Source organism: Leptinotarsa decemlineata, unplaced genomic scaffold (assembly GCF_025532065.1).
Source record: "Leptinotarsa decemlineata unplaced genomic scaffold, Ldec_3_MD MMD2_tig00003798_RagTag_RagTag, whole genome shotgun sequence".
NCBI classification, from domain to species: domain Eukaryota; kingdom Metazoa; phylum Arthropoda; class Insecta; order Coleoptera; family Chrysomelidae; genus Leptinotarsa; species Leptinotarsa decemlineata.
In genome coordinates this window covers 3,391,016-3,403,400 of record NW_027412596.1, presented here as the reverse complement: position 1 = coordinate 3,403,400, position 12,385 = coordinate 3,391,016, and the positions used below count along the sequence as shown (strand labels likewise).

At 34.2% G+C, this 12,385-nt stretch overlaps 1 protein-coding gene across 1 annotated transcript; it reads left to right on the top strand.

Annotated features, from left to right (window-relative positions):
- Nucleotides 1-335: 335 nt before the first annotated feature.
- LOC141483643 (uncharacterized) lies at nt 336-1,085 on the top strand. Its single transcript, XM_074178411.1, has one exon. The coding sequence runs from the start codon at nt 393-395 to the stop codon at nt 1,083-1,085; it is 693 nt and encodes a 230-aa protein (XP_074034512.1). The 5' UTR covers nt 336-392.
- The last annotated feature ends 11,300 nt before the right edge of the window (nt 1,086-12,385 follow it).

The following is a 12,385-nucleotide window of genomic DNA, read 5'->3' as shown; positions in this document are numbered from 1 at the left end:
AACAAGGCTGATAGACATATACGACGTCAGACTGATAAATTTGCTCCAATTAGACAAAAATGGGATGTATATATAAGCAACTGCAAGGCATACTACACACCCCATGAATATTGCACAATAGACGAGCAACTGATGAGTTTTCGTGGCCGTTGTAGCTTCCGCATCTATATGGCCAGCAAACACGATAAATACGGCTTGAAAATACTAATGCTAAATGATGCTAAGACCTATTACATGTTGAATGCTATTCCTTATGTGGGCAAAGTGAACTGCGAAAATAATGAAAGTGTGCCAACCTATTATGTTAGAAAATTGTCCGAACCCATACACAATACCAATCGCAACCTTCGATTCCATTGGCTAACCTTCTATCTGAGCAATATAAGCTTACAATGGTAGGAAACTTGCGAAAAAACAAAAGAGAAATTCCGCCTAGTTTCTTGGCCAAAAAGAAAGTAGGGTCGTCGTTATTCGCTTTCGATAATAACAAAACTCTAGTTTCTTTCACACCCAAGCAAAATAAAAACGTGATTCTAATTTCTACCTTACACCATGACGATTCCATTGATCACGAGACAAATAAATCAACGATAATTGAGACATACAACGCAACCAAAGGTGGTACAGACACCTTCGATCAGTTGTGCCATTCATATACCACAGCACGAAAAACAAATAGATGGCCTATGCGAGTGTTTTATGGTATGCTTGATGGAAGTGGTATCAATTCGATGATTCTGCTTACCTTTGCTAAGGAAGATTGGGCAGAAAAAAAAACTCGGACACGCAGGAATTTCCTAAAAGAGCTAGGAATGTCCTTGGTAATACCATTTCTCAGGGAACGACTACGGTTGCCAACGCTTAGAAGATCACTGCGTCAAAAGATAATGGAAATCTTGGATGAGCCTGTGCCAAATCCACCACCAAATAATGACGAAAATTTGCGACGAAAAGTTCGTTGTAGTTTTTGCGACAGAAAAAGAGACAGAAAAACAAATATGCATTGTAGCGTGTGCCATAAATCGTTTTGTAATGAACACAGGGCAATGGTATGTAGGAGATGTGAGGCTGATTTATCAGCCTGATTCATTAGACTGACTAAGAAAAACTTGAGGAATTATAATTCTTTCAATTGCACAATATAACAGAATGATATTTAGTTAAAACGTTTCGTATACTTAGAATTCGAAAATTTTAGTTTTTGTTTTTTTTTGGTGAATTTCTAAAAAATCGTACATTTTGTTACAATTTTTTTTCCTTTTTTTCAATTTGATATTATCAAGAATGGAATATTTGTTTAAACTTCTTTTCAATATGTTGTATACTCTCTAAAATAACCACTTCAACAATTCCATGTGTAAAAACAATAAAAAAATATTACCAACTTGAAAAAACTCCATTTCATTTATTGGGTTTTTGAGACCCCAATGTGCAATTTGTGTCTTGAAAAATAAGTGTGCGGTAGCAGGGTTAAGAAAATAGCCAAGTACTTAAAACTTTGCACCAGTCATGTTAAAAATTTTATAGCAAATTTTTAATTTCTCTCTAAAAATGTCCGTATTAGTAAAAATGTATCTGAGAAGTTAAACTCCATGATGAGTTTGTTATGTATACATGAATTGATGACAATTAACCAAACTTGTTTTTTAAAATAAAGGGGATACCTGTCAAAAATAAGCAAAATGTTAACTTCATTCTAGTTACATAAAATTAGGCATATTAATATAAAATTGCCGTAGACACAACTTTTTCAAGTAACTTTTTGTTAAAATCGATCTAGAAATGCACTTTTTCAATTTTTTTCAAAAAAAAAGTTGAATTTAACAAACACTGAACGTAAGTGGATCGCAGTTGGTAGCATCATTTTAAGTTAAATTTAAAGTACCGAAGTTAAAATTCATTGAAACTTTTCGAAAAAAAAGTTTCCCATATGGTGCGCACTTTAATGGTGACACTGTATATCCTTTCATTGAAGAATCTTACAGTGTACCTTTTTTTTTAATATTTGGTCACAAATTATAATGTTCGAACAAGGAGTAAAACAGGGAGATCCACTTGGACCAATATTGTTCATTCTTTCTATCCATCATATTATAACTGAAATATCCACTGAATTACTAATGATGGTTCAATAGGTAACAAAGCAAATGTGATATCAAAAAATTTTCGTAATACAATAAGTCATTCGAAAGACCTTGGAGAAATGTGAACTCATTTTTCTGGATAAACAATACTATAACATCATCGATCAATTTAATCTAATAGCTCCTAGTATACGAGTGATTGAACACCCCAATTGGTTTCTTCTTGGTGCCCCATTATCTGATGATGCCTTGAAATATTGTTTGGAGAAAAAATAACAATCACTTCGTGTCGGACGTTCAACTACATATTTTACCAACACATGTCGCATTCCATTCATTGAAGGATTCATTGGCCATTCCAGAATTATCGTATATTTTAAGGTGCAGCCCTACTTGGCATGACAAACAGGGATTACAAAATATCGATGAGGGATTGGGTAGGCTGCTTGAACTAATCACCAATAACCGTATCGAAGACAAAACTTGCTTACAGACATCACTTCCAGTTTCTAGAGGAGGATTAGGGATTCGTTCAGCCACATCACTCGCTTTGCCATCATTTCTGTCCTCAATTTGCAGTGTTTCAAATGTGATAGACATCATCTTACAATACCCAAGGCTAAAATCTGATTTTGTTTGTGATCGGGGCAAATCTCTTTTGGAATCTAGAACTGGCCATACAATGAACACTGAAGACGTGAAAAACCAGAGGGCATGAGATGAACCATTACTAGATGAAGCAATTAGTATTTTACTGAAGACAGCTTCTGACACTTCATTAGCATTACTTGGGACTATTGGATGACGACTCTTTCAGACTTGCTATTGGATTTCGACTTAGTATACCACTGTGTGTTGAACACTTTTGTAAATGTGGTGCATTTGTGGATGAATAAGGTACTCATGGATTGAGTTGCCGTGTTAGCGATGGGCTTTTATCTCGCTATTGTGCAAAAAATTGTCTAATCAAGAGGGTTTTAACTTCGGCACTTTACTTGTGTGAATACATTAGCAACTTACCTATCTTTCTGCTACTTATGCGAAAGCCGGTGCTGCTGCCTCATCAGAAAATATCAGAATTTGGCAAATGATTATATCTGTCGCCCAATAACTGTTGAAACTTTTGGTGTTCTTGACTCTGAAGCATTATCTTTCATCAGTGAAATTGACAAAAAGGTAACCAATGAATCCCACGAATCAAGAGTCACATCTTTTCTCATTCAAAAAATCAGTATAGCTATCCAAAGAGGAAATGCGACTTCGTTTTTGGGTACTCTTCCTGATTCTAAAGAACTTGATGAAATTTGCATGTTTCCTGAAAACCAACTTTATAAAGAAAAGAGAGAAAATAACAACCCACTTTATGGAATTGAAACAGAAGCAAATGGAATACTTTATCTCAGCCAAATTCTAAAATTGTTTGTAAAGATATTTCAAATTGTCCAGTAATGAATTCTTCAGTGAAACCGTTGGGGTAAATGGGTTGGAAAATATTGGCAACACCTGTTTCATAAACAGCGTATTCCAATGTTTATCAAACAAGAGATGGTTACTGGAATATTTGAAAAAGGATGAATTCAAGAATGACATCAATACTAGTGTTTCTAGTATGGAGGGTGCTTTAATCAAAACGTTGCAGAAGTCATCAAGTAATTGTGGTCAGAAGATTCATTTGATAATCAGATTGAAAGTTTCGCTCCTCGATTCATGGGTAATGCCCATCAAAACGCCCAGGAGTGCCTCCGTTATCATTCAGAAGGTTTCAAAGACGTCAATAGAATTAATGAGATACCTGAATCGATTTTGATGGAGATTATTGAAAAATTGTGGGACAGCAGAAAAGCACAAGAGTCAGGGCTCACATATTCATGGATGCATAACTCTAAGATTGTAGATGATTTCGTTGGTTAATTGAAATCCACGATGAAGTGCACACACTGTGGACACTCATCAGCAACCTTTGATCCTCTCTGGGATTCGTTCACAAGAGAAGAAACTTTGGATGGGAAATGCAAGCAAAGCAGAAAATGGACAAAGTCCCTATCTATCCACAAGTTTTACCGTATTTTGTAATTCAATCAAAAAGATTGTCTCCAACGGAAAGATTTAAAAACAAATTGGATGTTGTCATCGAATTTCCTCTTGAAGAATTGGTTACGAACAATTTTGCAGCAGAAAATGTGGCTACTTGTCGTCATAATCTATATGCACTTTTGAATCACAGTGGGACTACTTACAGCAGGCGTTACACAGCATACTGCATACACCCGTATAGTAGCACGTGGCACAAATACAACGATTCACACGTGTCACCAATTTCACCAAAATAATTTGTGAGTGGAGAAGTAAACATTCTTTTTTATGAAAAGGATGGAACAAAATCGCACCTTTGAGATGATGGGCACATTTAACAATTTTCTTTATTTCATTATTTGAAAGTTTATGTTTCAAATAGTACATCTGCAAAAAATCTGAATTTTCACCCTTCATCTTCTCCCTCAAATTAATAGTTGAATGTGCTGAATGTTCCCACCTCTCCCGGAATTCCGGGAGTCTCCCCGATTTAAGCTCTGAAAATTAAAATCTCCCGGCTCCCGGAAGGAATTTAAAATATACAAAATTCTCCCGGAATAACAAGTTGTGCAAAAGTAACGATAAAAACTCTCTGCCGTTATGCTACATTGCTACTGTTATTTTTACACAATACGATGCAGATTTTCAACACTGCCATTAAGTTCTTGAAAGTGATTTTGTAACTCGCACAGAATTGCACGATATTATGTTTGAAATCCCCCAAAAAATTATAAATAAAAGAAAGGATAATTTTTTTGGTAGTTCAGTAAAAGATCTTAAAAAAAAACAAATGAAACAGACAACGCTACGTTTTAAAAGGTATAAATGGTATGACTTTGAAAATTCTGAGTACAGTAATTTGAACATACTTTCAATGAAAAAACCGATAACGTGGGATGATTTGGGAGATTTGGCCGTTAATTTGAAGGTCAGTTTTGATAATAATAATAATAGTAATAATAACCTGGAACCCGTTCAGCAAAAAGCTCAGATAAAAGCCGCAGAGATCACCTTACTTCTGCGGAGACACAAGGATAAGCCAATGCATGGGGTCTTCTTCAATAACATTGGAGACCTTGGCTTATCAAAGCGCCTGACGTTCGCTTTTCTCAGGTCGAGTGGGCTGAAGTCGGAAACTGAGGGGTTCATCATGGCTTGCCAGGATGGTGACTTCAACACCATTGTCTACCGCAGTCGCGTGATGAGTATAGAGGTTCCTGACACAAGATGCAGGGCCTGCCGCGAGGCGCCTGAGACCCTAATGCACTTGATATCAGCATGTCCAGCATATGCGGTCTCGGCCTATATCCATAACGCGGCCCCAAGAGTGCTATATTACCATCTACGGCACTCTTACGGTATTGACGAGACACCGGTGTTGCCCTACGCTCCGGGGGATATTGAATCCGTTGTGGGGAACGTTGTGCCGAATTTATTGGAACTATTCGTTCCCCACCCTCAGGCTCATGCAAGCTAATAAGCCTGATGTAGTCCTTCTCGACAACCAGAACAAAACGATATTTGTCGTGGAGTTTTCAGCTCCTGGCGAGACGAATATCGTCAGAAAATATGAGGAGAAACGGATAAAATATCGAGATTTTCTCTTCGAACTCCGCAGACTCTATCCAGATCACTCTGTCATAGTAATGGTTACTTAATTTCCAATCTACTCGGAAAAACATAGACATTAAACAATAACTATCTATAGCAAAGGAAAAAAATGTCATCGTAATAAATGGGATGAATCATTTAAGAGAATCAATCAGTTCATGGAAAATATGTCTATTTCCTGAAAGTATCCATTTTTTGAGTTCCCTCTTCAAATTGTATTTGTTATGGATCGCTTTAAGAGAATTTGGCATTATGTTGTACAATTTTGGTCCTAAATATGTAAAACATTTCTGACCTACTGCTTTATTTGCCCTGGGTATAACAAGATCGGCCTATATTAAGGCCCTTTTATTGAATGGATGACTTAATTTACTTGTATACTGTTTACGCTGAAGGATGAAAAATATTGCCGTTTTGGAAAACAACTGTCTGATGTCAAGAATTTGTAACTCGATATATAATGAATAAGAAGAAAATCGAAATGATTTGTGATATATCACTTTCAAGATTCGTTTTTGCACATTTTCAAGGGTTTTGACAATTGTTTTGTTTGCTCCACCCCAACCAAGTATTCCATATTGCAGCAAAGATGCCACTAGTGCATAATAGAGGATCCTGAGCTGTGTAACAGAAAGTATTTTTCGTAATTTATAAAACTTGAACGTTAGTCCTCGGAGTTTATTTTTCAACTTGTGTATATCCCATCTCAATACAGAATCTATAAACATACCTAGATACTTTACTGACAGTACTAGTTTGACATCTTGGTTATTAATTTTTAATGACTCATATGGGGGTAAGTACTTCTCATGTGATGTAAAACAAATTACATTTGTTTTTTTTCTGCCGCATCTTTCACATTCAACCAGTTTTTGTCCTCATATATGATGACAGTTTCATCAGCGAACTATATTATAGAACCAAGGGTGTTTAGGCTGAGGAGCTCATTTATATTAATATTTAAAAGTATCGGTCCAAGTACGGTGCCCTGTGGGACACCGCAAATTATTTTGTTTTCATCACTAACTACATCGCTAATTTTTACTCTCTGTTTTTTGTTACTCAAGTAATCTCTGAAAAGATCGAGGGCAACCCCTCTTATGCCTATTTTTTCCAACTTTTCAAACAAAACTCCGAGACATGTTTTTTTCTTATCTACATTTTCGTATATTCTACTTATAATGATGAAAATAAACTTTGAGATTCTTGCATTTTAAGGGAAGTTCAAGACAGCATAGTTAAATCATATGAAAGAGTGGATTTGAGTTGGGCAAAACTTTCTCAACTATTGAAAATGGAGTTGGTGTTATGATAAAAAATTGTTCCATTTGTTTTATCTGTACCTGTATCTAATGCTGCATGCGAACGTGTTTTCAGCATTGTATTCGATATATGGACAAAGGAAAGAAATCGTATGAAGAACATGTCAAGGCGTGAATTCAAACGTTTTTCAATTTTAAAGTGGACTGCAAGTAGTTTTTTAAATTTGTCTATTGTAGACCAGATATTTTAAAATCTGTTCGTTCAAATGTAAAATATAAGTTCAAAATAAAATAAAAAGATATGATAATCAATGCTTTTTTTTTCTTCCGGATTTAGACAACTGAGAGGTGGTAATCCTAAATGTGGCGTTCACTGAAACGGGGCGTGGTCAAGCGTGACGTCACATCAGTCGACTCGGCGATAACGGAGTGCTGGCGGATAAGCGAAATACGTGTCAACTGCGTGAATATGAATTAGGATAGAAAAGGACGTTACAAGTATTGCATCGTTCCGAAATGCAAGAATTCTTCGGTAACTGCACCAGACAAAATTTTTATTTCACTGTCAAGTAACTTAAAATCACGAAAGTTATGGCAGCGCGCTATGCGGAGGGCCGACTTTGTATCTGCCATGGGGACGCATTTTTGTTGCGAATATTATTCCAATGTAAGTACCTATGAATGATAACGATTAATAAAAAAAAAATTATAGTTTACTCTGAGCACTACTCTGAATTTTAGGTTGAAAAAGACTTAGAAAATTACATGTATATCAAAACTATGAAAGTGGAAAAAATTGTATTGAAACCAGGCGTAATTCCGCATATATTTGATTGCCAGATTGATAGACCGACGGTCCATACATTTAAAGCACCACCGTTTGTTCAAAAAAAGGGAAAATGAATTTTGTTGAATACTTGTAACGAATATAAAATATTTCTGAAAATCAAAGCATGTCTGATGAAGCAAGTACACAGGAAAAGACCTTTGATGTTGGAATTCAAGTTAATAAACAGGTTTCTCGAAGATCAAAAGCTACACAGACCGTGAATATTATATTATACCTACCACCAAAAAAGAAATCGTTCTAAAAAACTTGAAAATACAGAAAGTATTGGAAAAAAATTACGACTAAGACTAAGACGAGTACATCAGACATGACTTCTGTTGATATATCATCAGATTCTACTTTGTCTGGAATATTTGTTCAAAACTGTAATTCGAAAAACAATATTGAGCGAAGATCTATTTACGTCGTAGAGAAAAATCCGAAATTATATCTTGGAATCCTGAGGGACTCTTTAATTATTGTAGAACTTTTGTCTCAAAAATGCCAGTTACCCAGAATTGAATAATAGGTACATTAATTTGAAGAAAATTTATTTGAATTGACGATAGCAGCGATTCATAATCTCCAACTACAGGCCCGGTTGAAGATGCGGGCGATCTCACATTTTCAATTGCTCTTGCTCAGTTGTTAATTGACATATAAACCGAACAATTTTGTGGGATACTTGGGGTATGATTTACTTTTATAATATATAATTCACAATAAAAAACTGAATTAGCCTGAATGAGCCCATTGTTTCTTCATGCTCCTTACCAATATATTTGATATTTATATTCGAATATGAATTTGTATTTGTGTACCTGATAAGTTGAATTCATGTTGTTTCACAAGAGTTATAATTATTATCTAATATGGAATTGAAATTTAGTGTGTATGTACCCAAATCCCTACTGATATTATAAATTCCTTCTAATATTATAAATGCAACTGTAAATGCGAAAACTCCTCAACCGATCATAATGAAATTTTGTACACATGTTCTTGGAGGTATTAAAAATAACAAGATACTTTTTATTAAAAAAAATAATTATGTAAGATGAAAAAATTGAAAATTATTTATTTTTGTTACAGTGAAATATTGCAACAACATGTGTTGTTGCAATTCAATAAAGCATATTTTGGATTTTCAAAACTTCATCGTATGTAATAATTTTTAAAAATTGATGATCCCAGCCAAGCATTGAAATATAGTTCTCATATTGATTCATTTCTATATTCTACTGACACTTATTTAATGACATAAATGCGAGAGAAGCCGCGGGTAAAAGCTAGTAAAAAATAATAGAAATAACAATTACTCTCTGTTATCGCTAGTTTCACTTCAATGTTACATATTAATTGACAGAACATCTGCAATTATTCTGATGGAAATACACACACGTATGTTTGGGTTGATATTATGATGATTTTGAAATTGTCATCCAAATTTTTTCATGAAAATGTAAGAGTGTACAATCTTATTGTAAAAGGTTTCACTTGTTCGAAATATGTAGCAGAATAATGAACCATAACTGTGTTTTCAAACACATTGTGATATACACTACACAGACAATAAATTTGAATGAAAATATAGTTTTCGTGATTAGCAAAATGAAGTTTAGATTGAGAAGTAAACTATTTCAATAGTTGGAAAAACACGCTTATTCAAAAAGTGAAAAATGTTGTGTACTCGAAGGAATGGATTTTATCATCGATTCACCCCAAAATGATCATTTCACCGCAAATAAACATCCTTTACATTCTTTATCAATATTCAACTTCCTTTTGAGTTTATGAATCATTATTCATGAACACATTTATGGTCTTTTACTATGTAACATAGTGATCTTGGTAATGAATTGCGATGGGTTTGAATATTGAATGACTACTGTAACGAAATTACTTGATTAGTGATTGGGTATACGTTATCATTACATTATACATTACATTACATTATACATTATACATTATCATTATTATTGTTATCACTATTTTTGTTTATTATTCAAGCTGTTATTATTTAGAACAACGGAAGATCCTGTATATTTTATTCTACTCCAGTTGATTAGTCATTTAGGGTTGAGTCAGACATACGCTTTCTTTCTTTGTGTTTAGATTCTTATGTAAACCTGAGTAATCAAAAGAATAATTAGAAAATATATTTGAGGAGAATAAAGCATACTCTCGAACAGTGAACATCGTTTAATTTATTTTCCGCTGTTACACTATATTGAAAAAACAAAAAATAATTTAATTCTTTGTTTGTGGTAGCGCAGGTAGTTGTAGCTGCCTCCGTGGTGATGTTAGTAGTATTCTTGTTAACACAATATATATTAAGTGAAACCACAAATGTGTGGATAGCGTCTGCTGATAGCTCGGTGCATTTGTAGTTTTTTTGACAACCAAGTGTTGCTCATTCTTGCACTATTTTTGAGGATGGCCGTATCAGAAAAATGTTGAATTAATAAAAACAAAACAAGTCAGTATAATCCGACAAGTCACTACGTTGAAACAGCTGAATTTCTCACTAAGGCACAATAATCACTTGAAATGTCTTGATAAACATGCGAATGTGTTTAAACTATGATTTACCGATAGAAAATTATGTGCTCGGTACCGAAGAGAGAGAGAGACAAGAAACATGACAATGACATGTATCATGGAATTCAGTTTGAATATTTGGCCACGTTAAAACTATGGAACAATTGGAACACTTCTAGTGAAAGTGTGATGAGAAACATCCGCGGTTAATGCATGCATAACAATGGGAAAACCCAATGTCAAATTTAATAAGCACGAGTAGAACTTCATAATTATCAGTTAAAGTGATACTTATTATTTCATTGGGGAATATATTGAGTAATGAATGATAATTTGATCTGAAAGTAACACCCTATTTACAAAGGTACAATATTTATTTATTGAATATATATGAAGGAGTGACAGCTATAATTTATTGAATTGGAAGAGTATATTCTTAGGAGATATTAATTTTTGTGAAAAAAAATTTTTGGTTTCTCCATCTTCTCCATCTTGGACATGTTTCTTGGCGAATATGAAACTTTCGTTTCAGCCCTTATGAATATTTATATGAAATCAAAAAATCAATCTATCAGTGACCAACAGCGTTCAGAATGGATTGAGTGTTTTTCTCTATGATGTTATCTGTATTTGCTACCAAAGAGCCGATAAGGCAAGTGTCCTACGGCGAAAGTCTAGCATTGTGGATGACGGTGCTCCATATAAGTGAAAATTCACTTCTTTCATTAATTATATTATGTGGGAGTCCTATGAATGATATCTGATTCGATTCCATTACGAATATTCAGCGTTCATATAATAGTATTTGTTTCGAAAGTTTTTTCTTTTGTGTAATTCAATGCCAATGAAACAGCCAATGAAATGGCTGTTTCGAGACGGCTCTTTCTTTCAGTTTCTGTCTGGAAGTTTCTTCTTTCCAGGATCTACACATCTTTGTTTGGAGTTAATTTTTGAAATGAAATTGATCTACTGGCTAGTCTAAATAGTAAATAACTGAATTGGAGTCATTTATACAAATCTGGGCTAACCAGAAAATCGTTCATACAGATGTACATGAAATGCTCTAAGTTAGTTGTTTGATTCCCATAGTTATCACTTGATAATGCTAACTTGGTTAGCGAAACGTGTTTTAGTTCTATTGTAGAAAAAATACTTTCATTAGATTACTTTCAGGGGTTAATTTACTTCCTATAAAGATTCAAAAGACTGTGTTATCAATAATTATTATTGATATACGCTAACTTCACCAAAAACAAGTCAGCGAAACCATCTCACCTGAAAACAATTCACCTTAAAAAAACTGGCGGAAACAATTCACCAAAACTAATTAGAACCAATTCAATGAGAAGAGTAGTTTACGGTAAGATGAATGGGAAATTAATGAGAAAATGTCTGTATTCTGATATTTCTGTTCAAAATCGAACTGTTAGAATGAATGCATCTAGCATGATAGATGTATTTTATATAAATGAAAGATAAAACTGAAAGCACTTGCCTAGAACAAGTCCAAAACAAACTTTGACAATTTTATTCAAAAATATCCAACAATTCAACTCAGTAAAATATCAGCAACGCTTTTTGTCATTAAAAGTCTCCTCTGATCCCTGGAATTTTTATCTCCGTTCTCAGGGCTGCCAACACCTTCATGTTTCAATTGGAAATCTTCAAAGTATTTCGGAAGTTTCTTAACTTCGCTAGGTCTAGTTTGGAGAATAATCCTTTCAATATGCTGTGATATTTCCATAGGCTCCCCGTTGATCCATTTGCTCATCTTCATTTAATATAATCTGCGGTTCCATCTTGATATCAAAGGAGTCCATTAAAATGTCAAGTATATCGCTTCGTAATCTGATTGACGTGTACTTTTATTAGTTTATGAGGGTTCTCTAGTAATACTTCGTACATTACCTTTCCTATCTTATCAATGATCTTTCAAGGTTTCCAGTCAAACACATTAGGTAGTAATAGATCAGAGATTGATCTAC

What these genes read in the sequence shown, in the direction of transcription:
- LOC141483643 (XM_074178411.1), top strand. Translation starts at nt 393, where the DNA reads ATGGTAGGAAACTTGCGAAAAAACAAAAGAGAAATTCCGCCTAGTTTC.